At 36.9% G+C, this 24,419-nt stretch overlaps 1 protein-coding gene across 5 annotated transcripts in view; it reads left to right on the top strand.

The window, feature by feature from the left end:
- Positions 1–23,388, top strand: part of TRPC6 (transient receptor potential cation channel subfamily C member 6) — a 124,663-nt gene extending 101,275 nt beyond the window's left edge. Inside the window, exons 6-13 of one of the 5 annotated variants that reach the window (XM_007191211.2) lie at positions 4,052–4,285; positions 6,668–6,932; positions 8,177–8,372; positions 9,176–9,379; positions 11,043–11,117; positions 18,483–18,566; positions 20,040–20,115; positions 20,821–23,387. In XM_007191211.2, coding sequence (XP_007191273.1) covers positions 4,052–4,285; positions 6,668–6,932; positions 8,177–8,372; positions 9,176–9,379; positions 11,043–11,117; positions 18,483–18,566; positions 20,040–20,115; positions 20,821–20,972 — 1,286 coding nt within the window. In that variant the 3' untranslated portion in view covers positions 20,973–23,387. Of the gene's footprint in view, positions 1–4,051; positions 4,286–6,667; positions 6,933–8,176; positions 8,373–9,175; positions 9,380–11,042; positions 11,118–11,813; positions 12,389–16,692; positions 16,937–18,478; positions 18,567–20,039; positions 20,116–20,820 lie in introns of those variants that run through there. The other 4 variants (XR_009009335.1, XM_057553754.1, XM_028168785.2 and 1 more) reach the window with 4 other exon arrangements.
- The last annotated feature ends 1,031 nt before the right edge of the window (positions 23,389–24,419 follow it).

Genomic DNA, 24,419 nt, shown 5'->3' with positions numbered 1-24,419 from the left:
CTTTGAATATTTGATTTAAAATAAGAATGATCATTTGGACATTACCTTTACCTCAAGCTAAGAGCCTATATGTTATAGGTTTTTTTAATGTTAGTATGTTTAAAGTACATATTACAGCACTTGGCACATAGGAAATGTTTAATAAATTTCAGATAACTATGATTACTATTAAACTCTTCATTAAGAGTTCATGTGTTGGGGCTTCCCTGGTGGCGCAGTGGTTGAGAGTCTGCCTGCCAATGCAGGGTACACGGGTTCGAGCCCTGGTCTGGGAGGATCCCACATGCCGCGGAGCAACTGGGCCCGTGAGCCATAATTACTGAGCCTGCGCGTCTGGAGCCTGTGCTCCGCAGCAGGAGAGGCCGCGATAGTGAGAGGCCCGCGCACTGCGATGAGGAGTGGCCCCTGCTTGCCGCAGCTGGAGAGAGCCCTCGCACAGAAACGAAGACCCAACACAACCATAAATAAATAAATTTTTAAAAAAAATGATCAAGTCCTTTAAAAAAAAAAAAAAAAGAGTTCATGTGTTTTATATGGAAGTGGTATTTCCTACTGAAGACATATTAAGCAAGATATGACACTTCAGTTGAAGATTAAACTTTGAAAACATTAAATTTTATGTAAGAGGATTAAATACAATGAATGTTCATTTTATTCTTTATCAAAAATAATTGACTCTCCTCATACTAATATTTTAATATAAACATTGGAAGTTTTTCCTTTTTCACTTGGAAACCTAAACCAAGAATGTTAACTTTTAATTTTATGAATAAAAGCATTTTCCTTGGAACAACTGGCTGGATAACCTTTGCGTCTGAGATTCAGAGATGATCTCACAGTATTCATTTAAAGGGAAAACAAGGAACAACTCAGAATTGACAGCTGATACTTTGTAGCATATGTTAGACTCCTGGTTCAGTTTCTGACACTGGTATTTATTTTTCTTTTTGAAGTTATTCTTGAAAGACAGTTGCTGTACTTTCTGGAAATATTAATAAGAAGTGGACTACTTCGGTCAAGATGCTAGTTGGCTTGAGGGAAAAGACTGACATTATTGGTCACAGAAAGCAAATTTATATAATTTTTAGTAGACAAAAAGTTGAAAGGCTGGATGATGGAATTGACATTCCAGGAGATCTTGACAAGGCTGAAGGGCAAGCTGAAACCAATGAGAAGTGTAGCAGGAACACAGGGAGGGGGAGACACGCTTGATGACACTTCACCTAAGGAGCACTTTTGAACCTAATGTCCAGTGTGAGCTGCTGAGGAAGCAAATGCAGTGCTGGGTTGACCCTTCAACAGAAGGAGAGGACTGCAGGCAAGGGCCGTAATTACATCCCTGCTCCACGCTCTGGCCACATCCCGTCTGCAGGCAATTGGCAAACTAGGGAGCATCCCAAACTGAAAGCAACCAGAGAAGGGAGTGGCTCTTCCACGGAACAGCACTTGTGGGAACTGGGGAAGCTTACTCCGGAGTGTGGAGGTAGGGCAGAACCCCGGGATTGTGGAGCCGGAGGTTTAGTTATTTGGAGGGCCCCCTTTAGAGAAAAAGAAGACAAAACAGAGCCCTAGGAGGAGCCTGGGCAGATAAGGCATCTTGAAGGTTAAATTTTATTAGCTTCGTGGGAAACCTGCCTCTGCTGCAGAAGCATAGATTTAATGAGTGCACAGGTGTTTGTGCTTTGTTTTATTCTGTTTTGTTTTAAGAAATACAAAGGCAGAGAGAGCAGATTCATTCTCTTCTCTCAAGGGCAGAATTAGCACTAACAGGTCCACATTGAAGGGAGGCTTCCTAAAAAGTCAACAGTGGGATGAGCCATCTTCAGAAGTAGTCATTCAGGACAAATTCAAGCAGGGACTCAACCCTGTGGAGAAGTCCCCTGCTTGCTGGAGAAGTTGGACTAGATGGGGGATTTCAATCTATGCTTGGCAGCTCCTGGGGGTCCACAGGGGAAATAAGACGGGGTTCGCTGTATCTGTTTTATTTTTTAAGCTTTGGTGAGATATCATTTTTTACCAAAAACTGTACATCTTAAAGAGAGAGAAGATGGAGAAGTGAGAGGAAGAAGGAGAGAAGCTTTGAAAACAACTAAACGATATGAATTTAAACCGCCCTTTAATCCCTATTCTTCAGTTACTCTAAACTACCCTTTTGTCCTGTTGAGGAAGCTGGCAGGAATCCAGGGACCACAAAAAAAGGGTGCCCTCAGATTTTTCTCACCCCTGCTCATAGTTGTGTGTGTGCACATATGTGTGCATGAGTGTACACATGTAGTGTTTCCTGTTTTAAATCTGATCCACTAAAGTATGTATGAATTCAATTCTAATCTCCTCTGAATTTGGAATAATTCCAGATAAGTAAGTTGTGTGCTACATTGAATGATCATTTTGAGAAAAGCACATAGTAAGCTGTTGGAAGAGCGGAAACCATGGCTTTTTTAAACCCCTGAAGGGCTCTACAGTCATTCACATGGCAGGTTCTGTGATAAAGGTTCATGACAAATGTGGGGACTTGGGGAAGGTGGTTGGTAGGAGAAAAGGGAGAAGATTAATTTCAACTAAGGGACCATGGAGACTTCCTGATGGAGGTAGGCTTTGATGAATTGTTGGAGTTTGGCTTGTATTTCTCCAGATGGCTCTGGAAATACGCGGGACATCAGAGCATAGGGATCTAAAGATAATAGGGGTAAAGTAACTTATTTTTAATAAAGTAAGATTTTTCAGATGAAAAAAGAAAATGTGTGCCAGACATAGAAAATTTTAAATAGTAAATGCTCAATCAATGTTAGTTATTTTTTCAAGTGCCAGGCACTGTGCTGTGCATTTTACATGTGTTATTTAAGTCTCATAACAATCCTGCGAAGTAGGTACAAACTACTATCATCCCCATTTTCCAAATTGAGTTTTAGAAAGTTTAAATAAGTTGCCAAGGATTACACAGCTAATAAGTGGAAGAGCAAAGTCTCAAATCTGTGGCAGTCTAATTCCAAAACCTATGCTCCTGAGTACCACATTAAGTTTTAGAGTGAATATGCAACATTATTAATAATTCTACCATCAAGAGACAACTACTATTAATGTGTTCCTGTAATTACTTCTAGTCTTTTATATGCTTGTTTTAAACATGAAGTCATACAATATATAACATTTTTTACTTAGCATGCTTGAATGTTTATGACAGAAACATTTTCCAATGTGTATTAGTCCAGGTCCTCCAAGAAGCATATGCAAGACAGGATTTAACATACAACAATGTTATTAAGGAAATTCCATGGGAGAGAAAATGGGAGAGAACTGAAGAGAGCTTCAAGGGCTGTAACACTGGGATGCAAGTCTGATCTTGAGGGAAGGAGAGAGGGAAGGAAAGTAGGGTAGAAGTATCCTAGATCTCCATCCAGTCTAAGGAAAGTTTAACAAGGCCGTCAGGAAATCCTTGAGCTAAAGTCAGCCATCAAAGGAGTCCCATGTCTCTGAAGAAGGAGTGCCCTCAGTCATTGTTGGGGAGCAGCCCATGGGAAGCATGGCCTTAGGGCACAAGTGGCAGTAGTTTTCAGAGTGCTGTAGCTGAGGCCCATGGCCAATTAAATTCCTGTAGTTGGAGGTCTGTGAGGTACATTCTTGTGGCCACTATCCCATGGTAATTAAAATATCATATGAAATGGCTGTATAATATCCCATATGTAGAAGTCCCATGGTTACTTCTATTTTGAGTGTGTGAATGTGGGTGTGTTTGTATGGTTTGATTATTATAAAGAACCCTACAATGAACATCTTATTAATGTATTTTTATGTATAGAATTAATGGGTCAAATCATGTTTGTTGATTGAATGCCCTTGATGAAATTTGTCAAATTGCTATAGGGTAATGCACTGATATTGTTGGACTCTAGGATTTGTGGGGACAGGATAATTATGGCTGGATGGGTGGGATGAGGCCAAATTTTGAAGGGTTTTGAATATCAGCCTGAGATCTTTCAAATTTATTTTGTTTTATTGAAGAGCTAAAGCTGGAATGAAGTTGGATTGATATTTTAACCTCTTTCTAATACAGGCATGATATGGACTGAATGTAAAGAAATTTGGACTCAAGGCCCCAAGGAGTACTTGTTCGAGTTGTGGAATATGCTTGATTTTGGAATGTTGGCAATCTTTGCGGCATCATTCATTGCAAGATTCATGGCATTTTGGCATGCTTCCAAAGCCCAGAGCATCATTGATGCAAATGATACTTTGAAGGATTTGACAAAAGTCACATTGGGAGACAATGTGAAATACTACAATTTGGGTGAGTTTATAGGACACAGTCAATATAAGTTTATAAAATGCAGAATTTTCTTATAAAAGTACATATCAGTAACAGTTTGATTACTACTCAGCTCTTATAGAATTGTTTGTCAGTTTCCAGCTTCTTCAGAGTATCTGTTTTTGAAGAATCATGCTTTCTACCTCTTCCCTTGATATTTCTTCTGGCTGGAAACCTCTTTTAATCACAAGAATCATCTCACTTTATTTCTGGGTTTAATTGGCTAACCACAAAACTTCATTGAGAATGCCTGTATTATGTCTTGGATTTATTTTTTTCCTCTTGTCCATTAAAAATAGTACACATTTAAGTACCGTTTCCATTTAAGGCATATAAACTATCTGAAACCAAAGGAACCATTGGAGGCTCTAGAGGGCCCCCAATAAATAACACCACTTTTTCTCACCAAGTCTTTGAAACTAGATGAGAGATAAAACCAAAAGCGAACACGGAGGCCAGATCATCACCTCTAATACTGACAAAATTCAGGGTGGATGACATAATTCTGAGTTTATTAGCCAGCCGGCTCAGTAATATTGAACCCCAGGCTTAAGCAGATGTATGGACAGCAATGGACAGGGCAGTCTTCCCCAAAGAGGGGTATGGCAGCAAGTGTCTGATCATGTGAGATTCCCCCATGGAAGACCAGAGGAAAATTCTCAAGAAAAAAGAGGGCAGAGCTGAACCAAGTATGCTCAGTTTCCACCCCAGTTTAGTAATCAGATAAGTCATTCCACCTCCCCAGGAGGAAAGTGACTAAGCGATAGAAATAGGTTCAGTTATTTGCTTAGGGAAAATCTCTCCTTGTAGAAACCTAGAGTGGGGAAAAAAGATTCTCTTTGAATACTTATTTCAGATCCTCTGATAAGACGTCAGTTAACCAGTCAATTGACATCTCTATGGGTTTTACTGGCTATATCACATAGGGATTTCTTTTTTATTATTTCTTTTTAATATTTATTTTAATATTTAATTAACAACTTTTAGTGCATAATGTAGGGCTTTTATACAAGGATATACAGCACAGGGAATGTAGCCATTATTTTATAACAAAAATTTTTATTATATGGAATTTTAAAATCAGAACTATCTATTTATATATTGTACTTATATCCAAAGTGCTATAAAAAAGGAAACTGCTTTTATTAGTTTATTGTATCCTTTCCTGATTCCACTTCTCAGCAAATAAGCAAATACAAATTTATAATTATATTTTTCCTCTTTCCTACACACTGCTTTTCTTCATAATGGTTTCTTAATTAGGTTTTTGATGACCTGATGTAATAATGCCAGAAAAATTCATAAGTGAATAATTACTACATTTTTATGTTAAAAATAGACTTGAGTGACCAATATAAATTACTTTAGTAAGTTAAATAACTCCAAAAGCCCCAAATTACATTATAGTGTAATTACAGTTTAAGAATAAATAATGATATCATTTATTTAGGGCCTTTTTTTCTTTTATTATAGTTTAAGATTAAATAGTAAATGCTATCATTTAGTTAGTTGCAAGCAGTTTCTAAACACTGAATGTATGTTGACCTACTGGATTCTCACAACAGATGACAGAGGTAGAAGCTGTATTATCTCATTTTTAGAGATGGGAAAATAAAACTAAGATAAGTAATTTGTACCAGTTCTTCCAGCTGACTTATAGATAGATAGGTAGATAGACAGGTAGATATTGGAATTTTTACATATGCTGAGTCCACAGTTTGTACTCTTTTTTTTTTTTTAACATTTTTATTGGAGTATAATTGCTTTACAGTGGTGTGTTAGTTTCTGCTTTATAACAAAGTGAATCAGTTATACATATACATATATCCCCATATCTCTTCCCTCTTGCGTCTCCCTACCTCCCACCCTCCCTATCCCACCCTTCTAGCTGGTCACAAAGCATCGAGCTGATCTCCCTGTGCTATGAGACTGCTTCCCACTAGCTATCTATTTTACATTTGGTAGTGTATATATGTCCATGCCACTCTCTCACTTTGTCCCAGCTTACCCTTCCCCCTCCCCGTGTCCTCAAGTCCATTCTCTAGTTGGTCTGCGTCTTTATTCCCGCCTTGCCCCTAGGTTCTTCATGACCATTTTTTTTTTTTTTTTAAGATTCCATATATATGTGTACTCTTAACCATTATGCTATACCCTATGGAAAACTTCCAGCAAACCAGGGGGGTAATTTTCTCAGTAAATTCAGAAGCTCAAATCCACCTGACACTTAAAGAAGCCCTTTAAGATAAAAGACTTCCGTCAGGAACTGGATTGCTAATGTAATTTTATTTCTATCCCAGAAAAGAAGTTACCTAAGTAAGAAATTTAAATAAACTCACCATAACTCTTGTCTTTCCTTTCTCCTAGCCAGGATAAAGTGGGACCCCTCTGATCCTCAAATTATATCTGAAGGTCTTTATGCAATTGCTGTAGTTTTAAGTTTCTCCAGAATAGCCTACATTTTACCAGCAAATGAAAGCTTTGGACCTCTGCAGATATCACTTGGAAGAACAGTGAAAGACATCTTCAAGTTCATGGTCATATTCATCATGGTGTTTGTGGCCTTTATGATTGGAATGTTCAACCTCTATTCCTACTACATTGGTGCAAAGCAAAACGAAGCCTTCACAACGTATGTGCTTTCAGATATTTTGATCATGGAGATGGTCGATTAAATAAATGTTAGCTTAACAGTGTTCATATGCATCCATGGCATAAATAATGTTTTGGTAAAGACTTCATCTCCAGTTACTCTTTAGCAAAATGAGAGGATTTTAAAATGGGTTGGAAGAACTCAATAATGTAGGCAACCTCCATAATATTAAGTAATTGTAGCTAACATTTTTAAGGCTAGGAACTACCTCACACACATCATTTTATTATGTCTGTTTCAGAAAAAAAAAGGAAACTGAAATTCAGGAACGTTGAATGATGTGCTGAACACTGCGTAGCTGCTAGTAGGTAGAAAAGCCAGGACATAGTCCCTTGTCCACTAACTCTAGCATCTGTGCTCTTCACTGCTGTGTCCTTCTGCTTACTACAGACTCCTGGGATGCTGACCATGAGAACAGCTGCTTCCTAATTCAATTTGTTGGATCTTATCACTGAGACGATCCAATTTATCAATAGTGACAAGAGTTTTAACTTATGTTCACCATAGACACACATGTTTTTTATAAAGTGTGTTTGGAATACATTATTCAAATGTTAGGTATTCAGTGTTACAATAAGTATTGACGGAAGCATAACCTATTACCCATATTCCTGTAAAGTTCAGTTTATGAGAGAAATTAAACCACCTGGGCTAAGCAGAGGGGCTTAGTTTAGGGTCAATAATTATGCCTAAAGCATTGAAATTCCTATGTAAGACATGCCAGTGATTTTGGTAACATTGACTATATTTATATTGTCATATTTTCCTTAAGACACCTTAAGACACATACTATTGTAATCTTTTTATTGGAAATTAGTGGAAGTATAGATGAGCAGGAAATCCAAAAGGACTCTAACAGATAGCATTATTTTTTTATTAAGTAATACATTTAACACTTCCATTGCCAAAGCTATGGATTATTTAAATGTTAATATCTGTGGTTATGTAATTATGCTAGCATTTACTGAGTGCTTATTATGTTCCAGATAGTGAGCTATGTGCTTCATATACACAATATTTCCTCATCCTTGCAACAATCCTAGAAATAAATAATTATTGTACCCATTTTACAGAAAAGAAAAATGAGGCTCAGGGAAGTAAAGAGTTTTCTCATGAATATCTTATAATTTTCAAAGACACTAAAGCAACTCACTTTTATTATGGTACCATTTTTGTTTATTTGTACACTTTATCATTTCCTTTCTCTCCTTCTTTTTCCCCAGAGTGGAAGAGAGTTTTAAGACACTGTTTTGGGCTATATTTGGACTTTCTGAAGTGAAATCAGTGGTCATCAACTATAATCACAAATTCATTGAAAACATCGGTTATGTTCTTTATGGAGTCTATAATGTTACCATGGTCATTGTTTTGCTAAATATGTTAATTGCAATGATCAACAGTTCATTCCAGGAAATTGAGGTATAATCTCTATACATTTGTATACTATGTGTTACATGTTTTAACTATTCCAGGGATCAACTCAGCATTGGTGGCGACAGTATAGACTGCTTTCCATCTGTTTTTTCCCTTTTTACATACTTCTTTATATACTGTATATACTGTAGAAAATATCTATATTTTTGTATACTTTATATACAGGAATCTAGAAAATTTTAATGCTTTGCTTCCAAACACAATATCTATGGGTGTGGTGGGATAGTAAGGCGTAAGGATGAGAAATGTTGTGTGATTTGTTATTATTATTTACAAACTCTTTAGAGTTTAGAAATACTGTATCAGCATGAATTTATACTTTATTTTAAAAATTATTGCTTCCAAATACCACTATTCTCCAAATCTTGTTTTGAGTGATGTTCAGAATTGACCCTTTCTCAAATTCAGAGTGATAGTATACATTTTTATTCCAGCAGTCTTGGTCTGTCTCCCAAATTAATCAAAGTAGTGATCTGTTGCAGAATTAAAAAATAATTCTTCATAGTGTTTTCTAGAATGTAGGAAAATGCATTTATATCTTTCAGTGTATTTATAAGCACATGCAGGTTTTGAGATCTATAGATCTATAAGCCTGATAAAATTTTAGGCAGATTTAGGAAAGAGTGTGTGAATAGTACCTTAACACTTTTGAAAAAATCTTGGAGTGGTCTTTGGGGTCTGAGAGTGTTGTAGGCATCATTACTTCCATCTAGTCATGCAATGTTAGAAGCATCCCAGTAATTCTTTTTATGCATTTCCTGGCTGAACTGTCATATGTATTTGTGTAGGATGATGCTGATGTGGAGTGGAAATTTGCAAGGGCCAAACTTTGGTTTTCCTACTTTGAGGAGGGAAGAACTCTTCCTGTTCCCTTCAACCTGGTGCCAAGTCCAAAGTCCCTGTTTTATCTCCTACTGAGGCTAAAAAAATGGATTTCTGAGCTGTTCCAGGGCCATAAAAAAGGTTTCCAGGAGGATGTGGAAATGAACAAGGTGATTTGACTTGATAATTTAAAATTACATTTTTAAATGCTGAGACCATTATAACCACTGCGCCACATCCCTTTATAAAGAAGCAGTCTGTGATGACATGTCCATCCATTCCCAAATGTAGTCACTTAGCTCAGAGCAGTCCTTTGGCTTGTGTCTGTTTATTAGGAGCACACTGGACATTTCTGCTTAAAAATATAAGAAAAATTCATGAAATGTAACTAAAATAATGTATTACATTATCTGGAGTGGGTACTGAAAGGGAAAGCTATTCTGGGCCCCATATCTGCTGTTGTGGCTACACGTCCCTCACTTCACCTTCAATTTATACAGCTAGGTATATTTATATACCTCAATTTATACAGCTTCAATTTTTTGCGTGTTCAATTTATACAGCTAGCTGATTATGACTTGGGGGAATCTGACAGACAAGTAAATCCTACATTGAAACGTTCAGAAATCAATTGCTCACATGTAATATGGGAGACCAGGTTTGGCATTAAGTAGTTCAAGAAAGAAATATCTAAGGAGACTAACTGGAAACAATAACCCCATGAGGCAGTACCATCTTAAGAAGCCATGAAAGAGAAGAGGTCTAGTGCTTAGATGAGGGAGTAGAACAATCACAGTGAGTTTAGAAATGTGTGGAGCATGTGGAATGCTGTGTGAAATGCATGGGGATGGGGAGGTTACTCTCAGCAGGGAACTCTGCAGGGGACAGAACTCTATATCCAGAAGGAGCACTGAGAGACTAGATGCCTCCAGAGGAGGAGGGCCAGGAAAGGAACAGGTGTGGATATGGTGTCATATTATGGGAATGTGAAGGAGCTGGCTGCTTCCAATTCCCAATTTTAATGAGGAAACACATTTAATTTTCTCTTCAAAAATAGGAAGAGAGGCAATGGGCAAAAGTTGCAAATAGTTCATTTTTAGTTCTATGTAAAAAAAGAAATTTGTAACAACAAGATCTGCCCAACAGAGTGGTGGGCTGTCTTGTGAAATAGTGAGCTCCCCATCATTGCAAGTAATCAATAAATGTTAGCTGACCAACATTAGGAATTTATAGGTTTTTCTACACTGGTGGGCAACTGAGCCAAATGATTGTAAAAGTTCCTTGCAGTTATAAGATTCTATTATTGAATGATTTGCTACTTACTACATGAGATTCTCAAGTTAAGCTCCCAGAGCTCCAATTTCCTCAACTGTAATATGGGATCAAAAATTGCATCTACATCATGAAAATCAAATCAGATAAATATATAAAAGTGCTTTGAGAATTCTAAAGCCCTCTTTAAATGTATTATCATTATTTTGTATAGGAATTTTGGAAAAATATGCCATCTTTAGTGCTCTCCCAGATGTATAACTTACAGAACTCAGTGTGTTGAGTGGCAAAATTTTCCCTCACTTTACTTAATGTTATTAAGTGTGTAGTTTACAGGTGTGATTAGAGCTGCAACCCAAGACAATTCAGTCTCCAAAAGGAAATGTCCAAGTACTCACCAAAGGGAAGACCTCAATAAGAATATGTTTCTCTCCCTGAAACTTGATGGAGAATTGGACCAGATGGCTTTTAGAATATGGAATAAAGAAAGAGTGAAGTTCGTTTTATAATTCCCAATGTAAAATTAGTGATTGTACTTATTTTACTCTCTATCTTTAAAAGAGAAATGAAGAAAAGAAATTTGGAATTCTGGGAAGTCATGAAGACCTTTCAAAATTATCACTTGACAAAAAACAGGTAAGATCACATTTGAAAATATGAAGCCACATATAGGTTCAGGCTTTCTACTCAGAGAAAAGGACAGATGTTCAGAAGCAATTTGAAGAAACAGTAGACACATTAAAGAATTAACAATTTAACAATGCTCAAAGAATCTGTTATTGAGAAGTGAAAATAAGGCTGTGTCCTGTTAATCAGCAAAAAGAATTACATGGCTGTTTAAGACAGATAGTAAACACGTATATTGGGGTAATTATGGGTGATGGAATATAGGAATTATGATGTAAAGAAGGGAAAATTAAAACAATAGGGACCTGATGGAGATATAATTAACTTAATTCTCAGCAGCTCAAGTGGAGATTATGCACACCTAACAGAGCTTCATTATTTGTCAGTAATCGAGAAGCTGTCAAAAAAAGGCACCCTGAGAATTTAATGGCTCCTGTCGTCAGCCCAGTTTATAATGAGCAATGTACCCTGGAGCTGCATCAGCTCCGTAATTTGAAGTGGCAAAATCCCTGATGCTGAGGACTTTTGCTTCATTCTGGCAGCAGGCACATAGTAGGGGTACAATAAATGTGTGTTGCTGAGGGAAATTATGAGTGAATTAATTAGGAGAAGGGCAGTGTATCAGGTGGGACTTGCATTCAGTTGCACATATCATGGTGTTTTCAACAAGACAGTTGTTTTTCCCCCTCTCATTTAACTCTCCAGAGTTGGCAGTATAGGACTGTTGTCCGGAGTGAGTCTCTGTGATTCTCCTGGATTTTTTTGTTATAGTCAGATGCAAGATGACACCTTCACCTCCAGACATCACACCCACTTTTCAGGCATGAAGAAGGAATGGGTCAAAGGAAAAGTGGGCCACTAGCTGAATCACCCTCAGAGATGCCTCCCAACAATTTCTGTTATTATATCTCATTAGCCAGAACTCTGCTACAGGGCCACCCCATGGGACACAAATGCCAAGGAGGGATGCTATTTTGTTTTGTTTTTAAGCCAAGTATGTTACCTCCTCCAACAAAATAGGAATACTCTTATGCATTGATGTAGTATTGATATAGCCAGATCATTGAACCAAGTAGTCAGAAGATTGGGATCTCATCTTATCTCTGCCCCTTTAGCAATTCGTTTGACTTCTCTGAACCTTAATTTCCTCATCTACAAAATAGGAATGATCAAGTTGTACAGCCCATCACACAAAATTGTTGAGAGGATTCAGCTGATGCTTTATAAATCACAAACACTATTATATAAATGGTGAAGTACTTGTTATAAAGAAGCAGCTTTTTGTTATTTGGTTATGAATAACTCAATAAAAAATTTTCAAAAATAGGTCAGTGTAAGTTGGATTTTATAGTTTTCCAGTAAGAAATTACTTGTGCTGAAAGTATGATGAATGCATGATAACAATAAAGCGTTGGACAAATATGAGAAAAATTCAAGGGGGATCAACATGCCATTTTTTCTTTACGATAGAAACTATAGTGTCTTTCAAATCAAATAATTTTATTTTCTTTGGAGTTTCTCAGAAAATGTAGAAACTTAAAATTTGTTTTAATCATCTGGAAAATACTTTTTATATTTTTTAAACATGGCTTGGATTACTCTACACTTTCCGATAGCACATATTTCAATCCCAGGTGAAAGCAAATTCTTTAACAGCAATACTAAGCCTCTGGTATCTGATCACAGTGGTAGATCAATAAAATGTTGATTCCAATGTCAGCTGAACCTTCTAGAGACCCTTTTGAGAGACTGTTTATTGTGGCAGCCATGGGAATGTAGGGCTCATGTTTTCTTTCAAGAGAGCCTGCTTCAGGGAGTTCGGTCAGCTGACAGCCTCCGGCTGCAGCATCTTTGGGGTCCCCTCAGCTTTCCCACCATGGCCATGCTCTTTAGGTCCCGGATAGTTCATGCCAACACAGGACCTCTCTTGGGGTACTCTGCACCGCAGCTCCCCGTTGGGCTGGCTGACTTTCTCAGACAATCTTATTACCTTTCCCTCTTTCACAGGTGAGTCACGTCTCACAGTCTCGGAGCTTTTTCTGCCTTTTGCTCCCACTTCCCATTATCTTTCACAGGCATAATTCTGAATACATCTCATTTTTCTCACTTTGTCTTGGCATTTGATTCCTAGAGGACCAAATCAACACAAGTGTCTATTTTCCCTTACCATTTAAGCTTGTGGTGAACAAAACTGAGGCATATTTCACATAGCTTGCTTTTGCTTGATACATGAACTATATTCCTGAGAAAACGTTTTTTAAAGCAACCATTTATAGTCCCAATCAGTTTTGCCTGTTGTTGCTGAGATGAACTCCTACTGGAACACATTTAATGCTGATATGTACTAAGAAAAACTCTCATGGTGTGTTTTCCCTAACCCAATTTGCATGGCTTTTGCTCATTCTTTTTCATAAAGTCTATGTCTAAAATGGCACAGTTACGTTTCTAGTTTGCTGGGGTCTTCCTTCTTGACTCCTTGAAAGTTAAAGTGGTTAAGTCGCACAAACCTTCCTTCACATCTACTCCACGAACACTATATAAATCAGTCAGATGAGCCATATAAAAATACCGTTTAGCATATCTATTTATTATCTTTAATCATCTCCTTCAGCTCCGAATATCACTGACTTTGGTGGTTAGCATTAGCTTTTCGGACATATAGTCTGAAAGGACAGCATACATTAATATTCAGTCTCTGCCATACTGTATTACATGTGTAAACCTGAAAATGCCAAATAATTTCTTGAATATTTGCTCTGTTCCAGCTCTAGATCAAACCCCCTTCAAGTTATCAGTTTCAGAGCAGGTTTTACATGCCATGGACCGTAGGCCAGTATGGAGCATAGACGTTATTTTAGCATTTTGGGTCCATTCTGTACTGGATTGAATGAGATGTGGAGAATTTTTTTTTTTTAATCAGTTACATATCCAGGAACTATGTCCTTTAGCTTCTAATTAGGTCAGGGGCTTTCTTTTTAGTCATCTGATGAACCAGTTATATAATGTAGTGGTTCCAATTTTGTTACTATCACCAGATGAATTTGTACAAATTACCCATCCTCTTCTCCAGGTCTATAGAGTTAAAATCTCTGGCCATGGGGCCTGGAAATGTGTATTTTAATAAGTCCTTAGGAGATTCTAATGCTCATCTGGGTATGGGAATCACTGAGTATTTCATTCCCTGAATGACTTAGTCAGGGACATGAACACATCAGTAAAAAGCAATATTCAGCAAAGTGTCTCCAAAAGAAATAGAGCAGATTAAAACTAACCATGAAATAAGCCTAAAGCCACATAGTAGATATTTATCCTTCTGTACAATAATAATAGCTGTTGACACTTATACAACATCTACTATGTCAAGCTACTCATTCTACACACCTTATCTCTTTAATCCTCATATTAGCTTTAGAAGGTAGGTAATATTATTTTCCCTATTTTATACATGAGAAACCTTAGGTTAACAGAGGTGAAATGACTTGCTCAAAGTTCCACTTCAGACACATGACAGAGCCAGAATTCAAATCCATATCTGTTTGATTTCAAGCAAGAGCTTTTACAAGAACTGTACCACATGGTTTCATGTCATATGTGCACCCCCTGCTGACTGATCATATTTCCTCTACATTTTCAGTTCATTGCTTTGATCCCAGCCTCAGACCCCTCAATGTGGGGAATGGGAGACTGACTCCTAGTACTATGTCCAACAACATAAAAAATTCCCAAGACTGAGGCTTACTTGTTATTCTTAATGAATAACAAACAAGTTATTTAGTGTTCCTCACTCTAATCCTACAATGAAGCTGCAGCAAGATGAGAAATGCTAATATCAAACTAATTACTAGGATTAAAAAAAAAAGAAACATAAAGAATGCAGGAAATGCGGTAGAAAGTATGGGGGAAAAAAAGGACAGGCAGTGCTTTATTCAGAATCGGAGTGTGTATTTGCATTAGACAGGAAGAAAGCTTACACCCAGTCCTTCCTGCTTCTACTCAACAAGCTCCCCTTTCCCATTCCCATCGCATTATGCGTCAGTGCCATCTATAAATGTCCAAATCACTAAGGTTTAAATGCTATTCATATTGCCAACTGAATTCCCTTGGCTTCCCAGTCTATTTTAGTAGCTGTACATCAAAACAAATATAAATTAGAATTTTCTGCCACCAAGTGGTAATAATGCTTCTTTGCACCATTGGGTAAGTTTCTTCTTACATATTACTCCTTTGTGTTATTAAATTTTTAAACATGTATTTGTTGAATACCTACTATATATCAGAAACTGTTTAGAAATTTTTGCTAAACAAATGTTATATTTGCATCCAAATTCATACTTCAGATTTAGAGCAGAACTCTTCACATAAAAGTGATCCAAATGAATTTGTAACTGTTTAGTCATATAGTTACCATTTAACTATACTAGTGGTTCCCACTGAGAGGTAATTTTGATTCCACACTACCAGCAGTCCAGGGTGCATTTGTAATACCTGGAGACTTTTTTGGTTGTCACAACTAGAGAGGGGAACTGTTATTGGCATCTAGGGCGTCAAGGCCATGGGTGCTGGCAAACATTGTACAATGCACTGGAAGCCCCCCACAATAAAGAATTACCCAGCTCAAAGTGTCAAAAATGTTGCAGTTGAGAAATCCCAGACTCTACCCATTGGGTGCATGCAAAGAGTAGCTGTGTGTTATAAAGCTGTACAACACACTGTAGCTGCAGTCATTGACACATCAACATCTACAATCCGGAAAATCTACAATTATACCCATTCTCAAACGAACAGAAAACTGTTTTCTGGCTTTCCTGGTACTGTTACCTCTTCTGTGTCATCCAGGGTATTAATTTGTAAGTCATCTGCCTCAGACCTTAAAACCATGTTTCAGATTTATCTTTCCCGTGTGGTTGAGATGCAGCCAATTGGTTCATGAACCTATATTGTACACATCTTGTATAGCAAGTTGTCCAGAAACCAAGTGAACTCTATTAGTGACCCGAAAGCACTTCTTCCTTCATTCATTTCACCAGCCAACAACTTCTGAGCACTTACTATCTGCTGGACAGTGATGGCTCTGAAGGCACTGAGATAAACTAAACAACGTCCCTCCTTCTGTAGAGCCCAGGAGGATGTAGACAACAACCATGTAAACAAGCCAGTGAATAAAGTAATTGGCAATTGTGAAGCACGTTATGAAGGGTACAAAAGGCCTAGCTTGCTCAAGATCTATTTTCATGGGGTAGGCAGAGAAAGCCATTTGAGGAGCTTATGTGTTGAGCTAAACTCCAGAGGATCAGACAAAGCAAGTCAGACAGGCAAAGAGCCAGGAAAAGAGTGTTTCAGGAATTGGGAACAACAAACCTTAAATTAGAAAAGAGCAAATGAAAAAAAGCCTGCATAGTGTTAATATAATATTAAGTTTCCGAGAAAAGGATTATTGCCATAGGCATGGTGGGTTGTGGAGCTGCCTTAATTTGGAATGATTGGCACACGAGTATTAAGGTCCACACATTCATCTCTAAAAAAATCTCAAAGAAGTATAATTTTTCACTTTCTTTTTTCCATGAACACCATTTGGATGTGTTAGTGGCCTCTAACAAAAGAAGGAGACATCAAATTAATGATTTGCCACCATGAGGCTGTGCATTCATGAAGAGATGGACGTGATGCACACAAAGATTCCCTTTGCCTGGATCCTTTCGCTCTGATTATGAACCTGTCCTCACCCTCCATGCTTTATCATAAAAACTGGGGGATGGAAGTGATGACTCTGGTCGTCATGTTTAATGATGTCTTTAAAGCATAAATCATAGTTTGAAATCCAGGAATCATATCTAATATATTAAATATCATTATATTTTATAATATTATAAAAATAAATGATTATGTAATTTGAAAATAAACATTAAAATATTATTAAAATATGTTGAAGTTTGCATTTGTTTCACAAATTCATAAATTAGTAGGACTTGAAGGACTGTAGAGGTCAACTAAGGCATTCCCTTCACTGTCAGAAGAGATTGTAGGGTTTCCGCTTCTCACCTAGTATCCCACAGCTAACTTGTGGCAGAGCCAGATTTGAGTTTTCAGGTTTCTGTCAAGTGCTCTTCTACAGAACCCAAGCTGCCTCTCCAGTTAATTTGGTCAATTGTAAAATTTTATCTTAATTTTTTAAAAGTTAATATAAATTAAAAAAAAATACAGACATTTTGCTGACATTATTAGAGAGGGTGAAAGAAAAAGGCAAATAGCTACATGGAAAAGGATGCTATCTAAACAATATCTTCACAATGAATATGAATCTTGTCAGCCTTGCCATACTTTTCCTATTATTATAACTCAGCTAGATCATAGTTATTTATGTTATTCATTAAATACCCAGAACATAGCACAGCACCTTACATATAGAGGTCACTCACACATAACTGTTTAATGGATGAATGTGTGCATAGCTGCTTGAATTCAGCATGTGACCATTTAAAGCATCAATGCATTGAAGTTAAGTCAAGGATTTTAATTGAGTCTCATTGAGCTTTACCTGTAGCAACGTAGATGTCATTGGGAAATATAAATTATGGCTGTCTTAGTAGATAGTCTTGAAGTTTCTTTTCCCCTGGAAAAGAGTTTTGCACCCCCAAAAATATATATTTGGAGATGCTGTGTTTTGCTCAGTTTCTCCTACTTATTTCTTTGTAAAACCATTTTTTCCCTTTAGAAAATGCCTTAAAGAGGTTTTTAATCATCCTCTTAGCATGTTAATATGGTACTTTACCACCTCTCTTGCAGATTACTTTCCTTGTTATTTTCCTATTCAAGCAAATGTATTATTTGAAAAGTGCTGCCCAGATAGGATACTATATATATCCTAAAATTCAAATGGTTTATTAGTGCTTTCTTGGCACCTGAATCCTATCCTACAACAAAGTCTTACCCTGGTGTTTCTTCAGGAGTCTTAGCACAGTCTCTACTGCAGGTGTGGATGGTGTAGTCAATCATGCTAGACTGTGGATCACTCATCAATGGACTTCTGAGATCACCACCATTATTTTCTCAACTTGTTTGCCTCTTGCTCCACCAAGGATGTATCTGTGGGAATGTTAAAGCATGACTCTCATGACAAAATGATTGATAGCCACAAAGTCTAAGAGAGTCCTCAGACAACCTCTAATAGACACTGAGAGGCTGAACACACCTAAAGTGTCTATGATTTGTCTTGGAAGACAGAATATTAAGCAAATTAAGTTAAAATGGCACTATACATATAGAAAAGATTATTTATATATATGAGACTTAGTTCACATATATAACTGAGATAAATATCATCACATTTTTAAAAAGTTAAATAATAATCAATTTCTAATTCTTTTCAAAATACAGTTTGGACATAGTAAACAATCAAGTTTAAGAAGTTCAGAAGATTTCCAGTTAAACAGTTTCAATAATCCTCCAAGACAATATCAGGTAAGCATGAATTTTTAAAGAAATAAGACTAGTTATTTGTAATATTTAGAAACTCAAACTATGTGATTATTTAAATGAAAATGAACTGTTATGATATTTTTCTCAATATCAAAATAATACACTAATTCAAAAAAATATTTATTGAGTAACTACCACGTACCATGCACTTTCTAAGTACTAGAGATATAGAAGTGAATGAAATTGATGAAGTCTTGCCATCATGGAACTTAGAGCCTACATGTTTATTGTAAAAAGTCTATCTTACTAATGTGAATTCTCCATTGTTGTTCTTTTCCAAGTTGTTTGGGTTATTCTGTTTCTTTGCCTTTCCATATAAATTTTAGAATTGATTGTGTATTCCAAAATTGTGACTGTGTTGAATCTATAGATTGATTTGAGTAGAATTGTTGTCCTAACTATATAAAGTCTTCCAATACATGAACACAGCAAAAAAAAAAAAAGTCTATCTTACAAAAAACATAAAGAAGAGAGTAAAAAACCCCACCACTGAGAAGTAAAGACTACTTACTGTTTGTGAATATTCTGCCAGATGATTATATGTATGTATATAATTTTACATATATTTTAACATTATTATAGAAATGTATATGTAATATTATATAAATTAGTTAACAATACTTATATAATGAATAATAGTTTTTCACTTCACAAAACATATATTCATATTAATTTTAATGGATGTACTATATTCCTTTGTACAAATAAATAATCCTCTATTGATGGACATTTAAGGTTTATTTTATTTTCACTATTGTAAGTAGGACTACTATGAACATACTTGTCCATGTACCTAATTACATCATTAGGATAAGTTCTTGAAAGTGGGATTTGACTATCATTTAGTTTAGGGTTTAGATAGTAAGATTTGGTTTAGCTATATATCCATCCAGGACTTCCTGCATACGTGCTGAGCCTCTTACTTTTTATGAAAAGTATGTAGTAAAAGCAGTATCCTCATGGTGGAAGCTCAAGTGCTGGAGAAATATTATTACATTGAAGCTAGCCATTCCTAAATTATTAGCAAGTATAAAATCAAAACTGGCTCCATTTCTTTGTAATGGAGGGGAAAAGCCATAAATGAGGGCACATTTGCTTAACTTTCCATTTCCACATACAGAAGTGCACACCTCTGACCTGCCCAGCTGTTAAGGCTGTGTCTTGTTCTAACACTTTTCAAGTAAAATACAAGCAATGAACATCAAGGATTAGATGTTTGCTCTGAACTTATTATTTTCTCAAGAATTAACTTTTGAGTCATTCATCCTGGTGATGTGAAAATTACTTTTAAAATCTGGAGATAGTATGCATCCCCTACCAGATAAATCATCTTAATCGTTCATAGCTATCATTTCTGAAGTGCTTACTAAAGAGAGAAAAAATCAGAAACTTATTCCAAATGAGAGCTTTATCATGAACATAAAACTAAGATGGATTTCTCTTTTCTCTGTCTAGAAAATAATGAAGAGACTCATTAAAAGATATGTATTACAAGCCCAGATAGATAAGGAGAGTGATGAAGTGAATGAAGGTGAGTTGAACACAGGGACAAGTCAGCCCCTGAGCATGAGCCAGGACCTGGGGCCTGAAGCAGAGCTGAGGGAGAGCTGGAGAGATGGGCGTGGGAAGGGTGAGCTTCAACAGGAGGATAAGACAGGATCTCACCAACCATCAGTACTGCTACATACTGGGGAAATAGGCTATTTCTCCGCAGTTGGGGGCAGATGCCACTTGCTAGATAAGTAACTACAGTCATCTCTTGGTATTCGTGGGAGGTTGGTTCCAGGACCTCTGTGGATACCAAAATCCACGGGTGCCCAAGTCCCTTATATAAATGAAGTAACTACTACAGTCTACCCTCCGCATCCGCACACGTAAAACCCGAGGATAGGGAGAGCGAACTGTATTATATCCGTGGGGGGCTTGGAGGGAGAAGGAAGTGGTTGGGGATAGTGAGGGTCCGTTGCCCCCAAACCCTGTAACATTTGCCACCAATGTTTCCCTTCCACTGACTTCAGGAGGACTACGTTATAAGTTTTCTCTATAATCTTTTCACTAACCAAAATACTGAGCTGAGAAAATAGAAACCTGCCCCCATTAAAAAGTGATTTCCTTTGAAAGGATTCAAAACACAGATGTGTGTGGCATTAAGGCTGATTTCAATCTATCCCAGAATCACTAGTTTCTCTGCATTATGTATTTACAATTGACTTCTTATCACTCTTGTTTTGCAAAGGGGAACTGAAGGAAATTAAACAGGACATCTCAAGTCTCCGCTATGAACTCCTTGAAGAAAAAACTCAAAATTCAGAAGACCTGGCAGAACTTATTAGAAAACTTGGGGAGAAATTATCAATGAAACCAAATCAAGAGGAAAGCAATAGATAATGCAAAGTCTTTCTTTAAAATTCATATTTATTTGTCCACTTGAAGCCATGTTATTTTCTGATTTATTTTTTCAAGTGCCAATATGACCAGCTTTTAAAGAAGAAAAAGTTCAAAGATAACTTGGGTCATCCTATTATTTAGAACTCTACTATTTAATATTTTTGGTGATTAAATTTCATTATTCAGGCTAAAGTTTGCAGATTATGACAAAAATTATGCCCAGTTGTTTGGTGCTTGTTTTGTAAACTGCTTTCTTGGGTACAACTACTGTGATGATGTGATTGCCATGTAGTGTCTGCCTGGGAATCGTTTCAGCTGGCAAGGCAGACACACCATATTGTGGTATGTCCCCTGATGGAGATTTCAGGTACCTTCTTGCCTGCTCTATGGATTCCTTGCTGGTGACTTCCAGACTTGAAATCTAGAGAAAAATAATCTCTTGCCATTTAGAGAATACTGTTTAATCATCTACCATTCTTAGCCCACACAGAATATGATTGATAATATCTGTGCAAAATGGGGTTAAATCTTTCCTAAATTTTCTGATTCATCTCTTTGAAAATGTTACACTTACCAGTGAAAAAGTATTTCCTTCACTGAACTCTGGAAACATAGTTCAGTTCTCTGTGTGTGTGTGTGTGTGTGTGTGTGTGTGTGTGTGTGTTTGCACATGTGCATGTGAAATACTTGTCCTATTTTCTTTTGCAGCTAATACAGACACTCAAAAGCTCTTTATATTATACTTTTTGTTGTACGATGTACAATTTTTTATTTTATTGAAAAATTATTGGCCAAATAAGAACACTTTATTGGAGAAGTATCAAAGCCACAAACAATTATCGTTATTTGCTTCAATTATAGCACAATTTTTATGTCATTTCCAAGGGGCTTTATAGGTGAATTCCTATGTTTGGCCTCAAATGTAAAGGAAAAAACGTGTTGAGGGAACTTGCAAATACTTAGTATGTCCTACCCTCCTCTCAAAATATATAAAACAGGAATTTGAATTCATGAGCATTTACCAAGAGGTTGCTCTTACTTACTGATGATGTGAGGCCATATCTAAAACAACTAAAAGAAAGAAATGAAGGTTCACTATTCAGCTACCCAAAGACTGTCAACATTTGGATGATGCTGGGCATTGACTGGAAGTGCTGCTTTAAATTCAATAAAGAGAGGCTTCAAATGCAAATTTAAAATTTCATTTTAAAGATAAAATGGTCACAGAGAATCTATTTGGCCCCAACTTTGATTTAGTTTACATCAAAAAACCTTTATGTAACCAGATCAGAAAATATAGCTGAGATTTTTATATACAGTGATTTTATATTTATGGTTATTACTTATTGAGAAATTATTTAGTGATACAGAAAAGGTCTGTTTTCAAATGTTTTGTGACAACATTTGAATCAGAGTTTTTAAAAATCAACTTCATAACCAAATGCACTATCTGCAAATTAAAATAATCTAAATGCACAAAGCTTGTGTGTCATGCCATGCAAGAGATTGGCCTCCAAGCCAAGGAGCGCTCTATGACAGCAAATGGGCTTGACTCCAGAAGATTCTGGAAAAGGTATTTAGATTTCTCAGTGTCTTTTAAATTAGGTTGACTTGACAAGATGTAAGTTTTAGGAAATGCAACAGGCATGACGATGAGTTCCTCAGTAAAAGGCACTGCCATCAAGTGCCACCTGTTATTGTTCAAATTTAAATGTCCTGAAGTCAACACATTTTCCTTGAAGTGCAACTGAATTGGCATCTCTTCTAATTTCCTTTTAATTGGAAGATGAAAAGACAACTCAAGCATATTTTAAGAAAGGCTTTAAAAATTCCAGCAAGAACTTAATTCAAGGCATATTGGCAAAGGATTGTCAAAGCACAGCGATCCTTCAAATATCTCAAGACCACTGGCTTTAAATCCTGTATTCATGTTGCAGTTAGCTTAATCTTTTAAAATTAGGTGGTTAAGAAATTTAAATGTGTTTATCCAAACTGCTGTCTCTCATATTTCTTTTCTGTGGTTTGGTGCTTTCTGGAAGTTTGGGTACCATAAGGAGGACAGAACAATGGTATCTGGCACTCTGACCATACAGCTACTCCCTGAGGGCCAAGCGCTGCCGACTCCTCATGGCAGACCATCCACCAAAGAACAAAATGAAGCCCCTGGTTTTGTACATCACTGCCTAGTTTTACTCTCTGCTATTCTCATTACTTTGAGACTGAGAAATAACACAAATTCAATATGATTTTACTAGGGATATAAAATGAATCACCAGAATCTACTGCCTGCGTAAAACTTTGCCAGGGATTAAAAGGAATAAAAAATGTGTCTGACCTCAAGGAACGTGCAACAAAGTAAAGAAATAAGACTTAATACAACTATAAGAAGTGTTTATTGAGCACCTACCATGTACCAGGCACTGTGATAAATGCTTTTCATGCTCTATATAATTAAATCTAACTTAATGCTTACAACAGCTATATGAGGTAACTATTGTTACTATACTCGTTTTAGAAATGAGAAAACAGAGGCTTTTAGTGGTTGACTAACTTGCACATAGAGCAAGTGTCAGAACCAGGAACAAAACCTAGGCCTGCCTCACAGCAGAGGCCTCACAGTTACCTGGGAGCTTGAACAGCTATTTTGGAGTGTGGTTGTCTCATTGTGAAGCTTATATTTCAACCTCTAGGTTAGGAAAAATGGGCTGTATCTGAAAAGCCAAAGTTCCATTCTATACCCAGTCCAGAGATACACAATCATGTTAATCATGACAGGCTAGGGGTAAAAAGAATATTTGGCTTCAAAACGATTGCAGATACAAAAAAGAATAAAAGATGGAGATGTATATTACATCTGGGGATAGTGTGAGCAAGGCCAAGAGTTGGGCATGAGTGTGGGATAGTGTGAGCAAGGCCAAGAGTTGGGCATGAGTGTGGGACACTAAGGGAGAAATAGTGAATTCAGTGGCTGTGACTTGGTGAGAACAGATTGACTTTATTTGGACAGTCTCTGCCACCCATCCAGCACTATTCCAGTATTAATCTTATCACTACGTGAATAGTAAAAGAAAACCCAAAACTAAAATTTTAATTAAAATGGAGAGACTATACAGTAGTATTTGCCAAACAGGCAGCCTGACCTACGAGTGCCCCAATAGAATCACTGTCAAGACCAATTTCCAGCTTTGGGCCAAGGGTTTTCTCTAAGTGCCACATTCTAAGTATGGCCTGCATCTATTCTGATTCTAACAAGCAGATACAGCCTCCTTCTTCACTCTGAAACCGTCCCTCGTCATTGTGTGCCAGGCAGGGTTTATGAAAGCCATGTCAGCTGTCCCCGCAGTCTGTTGAGTGGTGCTGGGTGGGAGGTCCTACACTGTAGTTAGAGTCTCTGCCCTTCAGTGCAGAGGGTGCAGGTTGAATCACTGGAGAACAAAAAAGGATGTG

This window comes from Balaenoptera acutorostrata, chromosome 9 (genome assembly GCF_949987535.1).
Source record: "Balaenoptera acutorostrata chromosome 9, mBalAcu1.1, whole genome shotgun sequence".
NCBI classification, from domain to species: domain Eukaryota; kingdom Metazoa; phylum Chordata; class Mammalia; order Artiodactyla; family Balaenopteridae; genus Balaenoptera; species Balaenoptera acutorostrata.
Note: the sequence above shows the minus strand (reverse complement) of the source record. Positions and strands in the feature narration are given on the sequence as shown.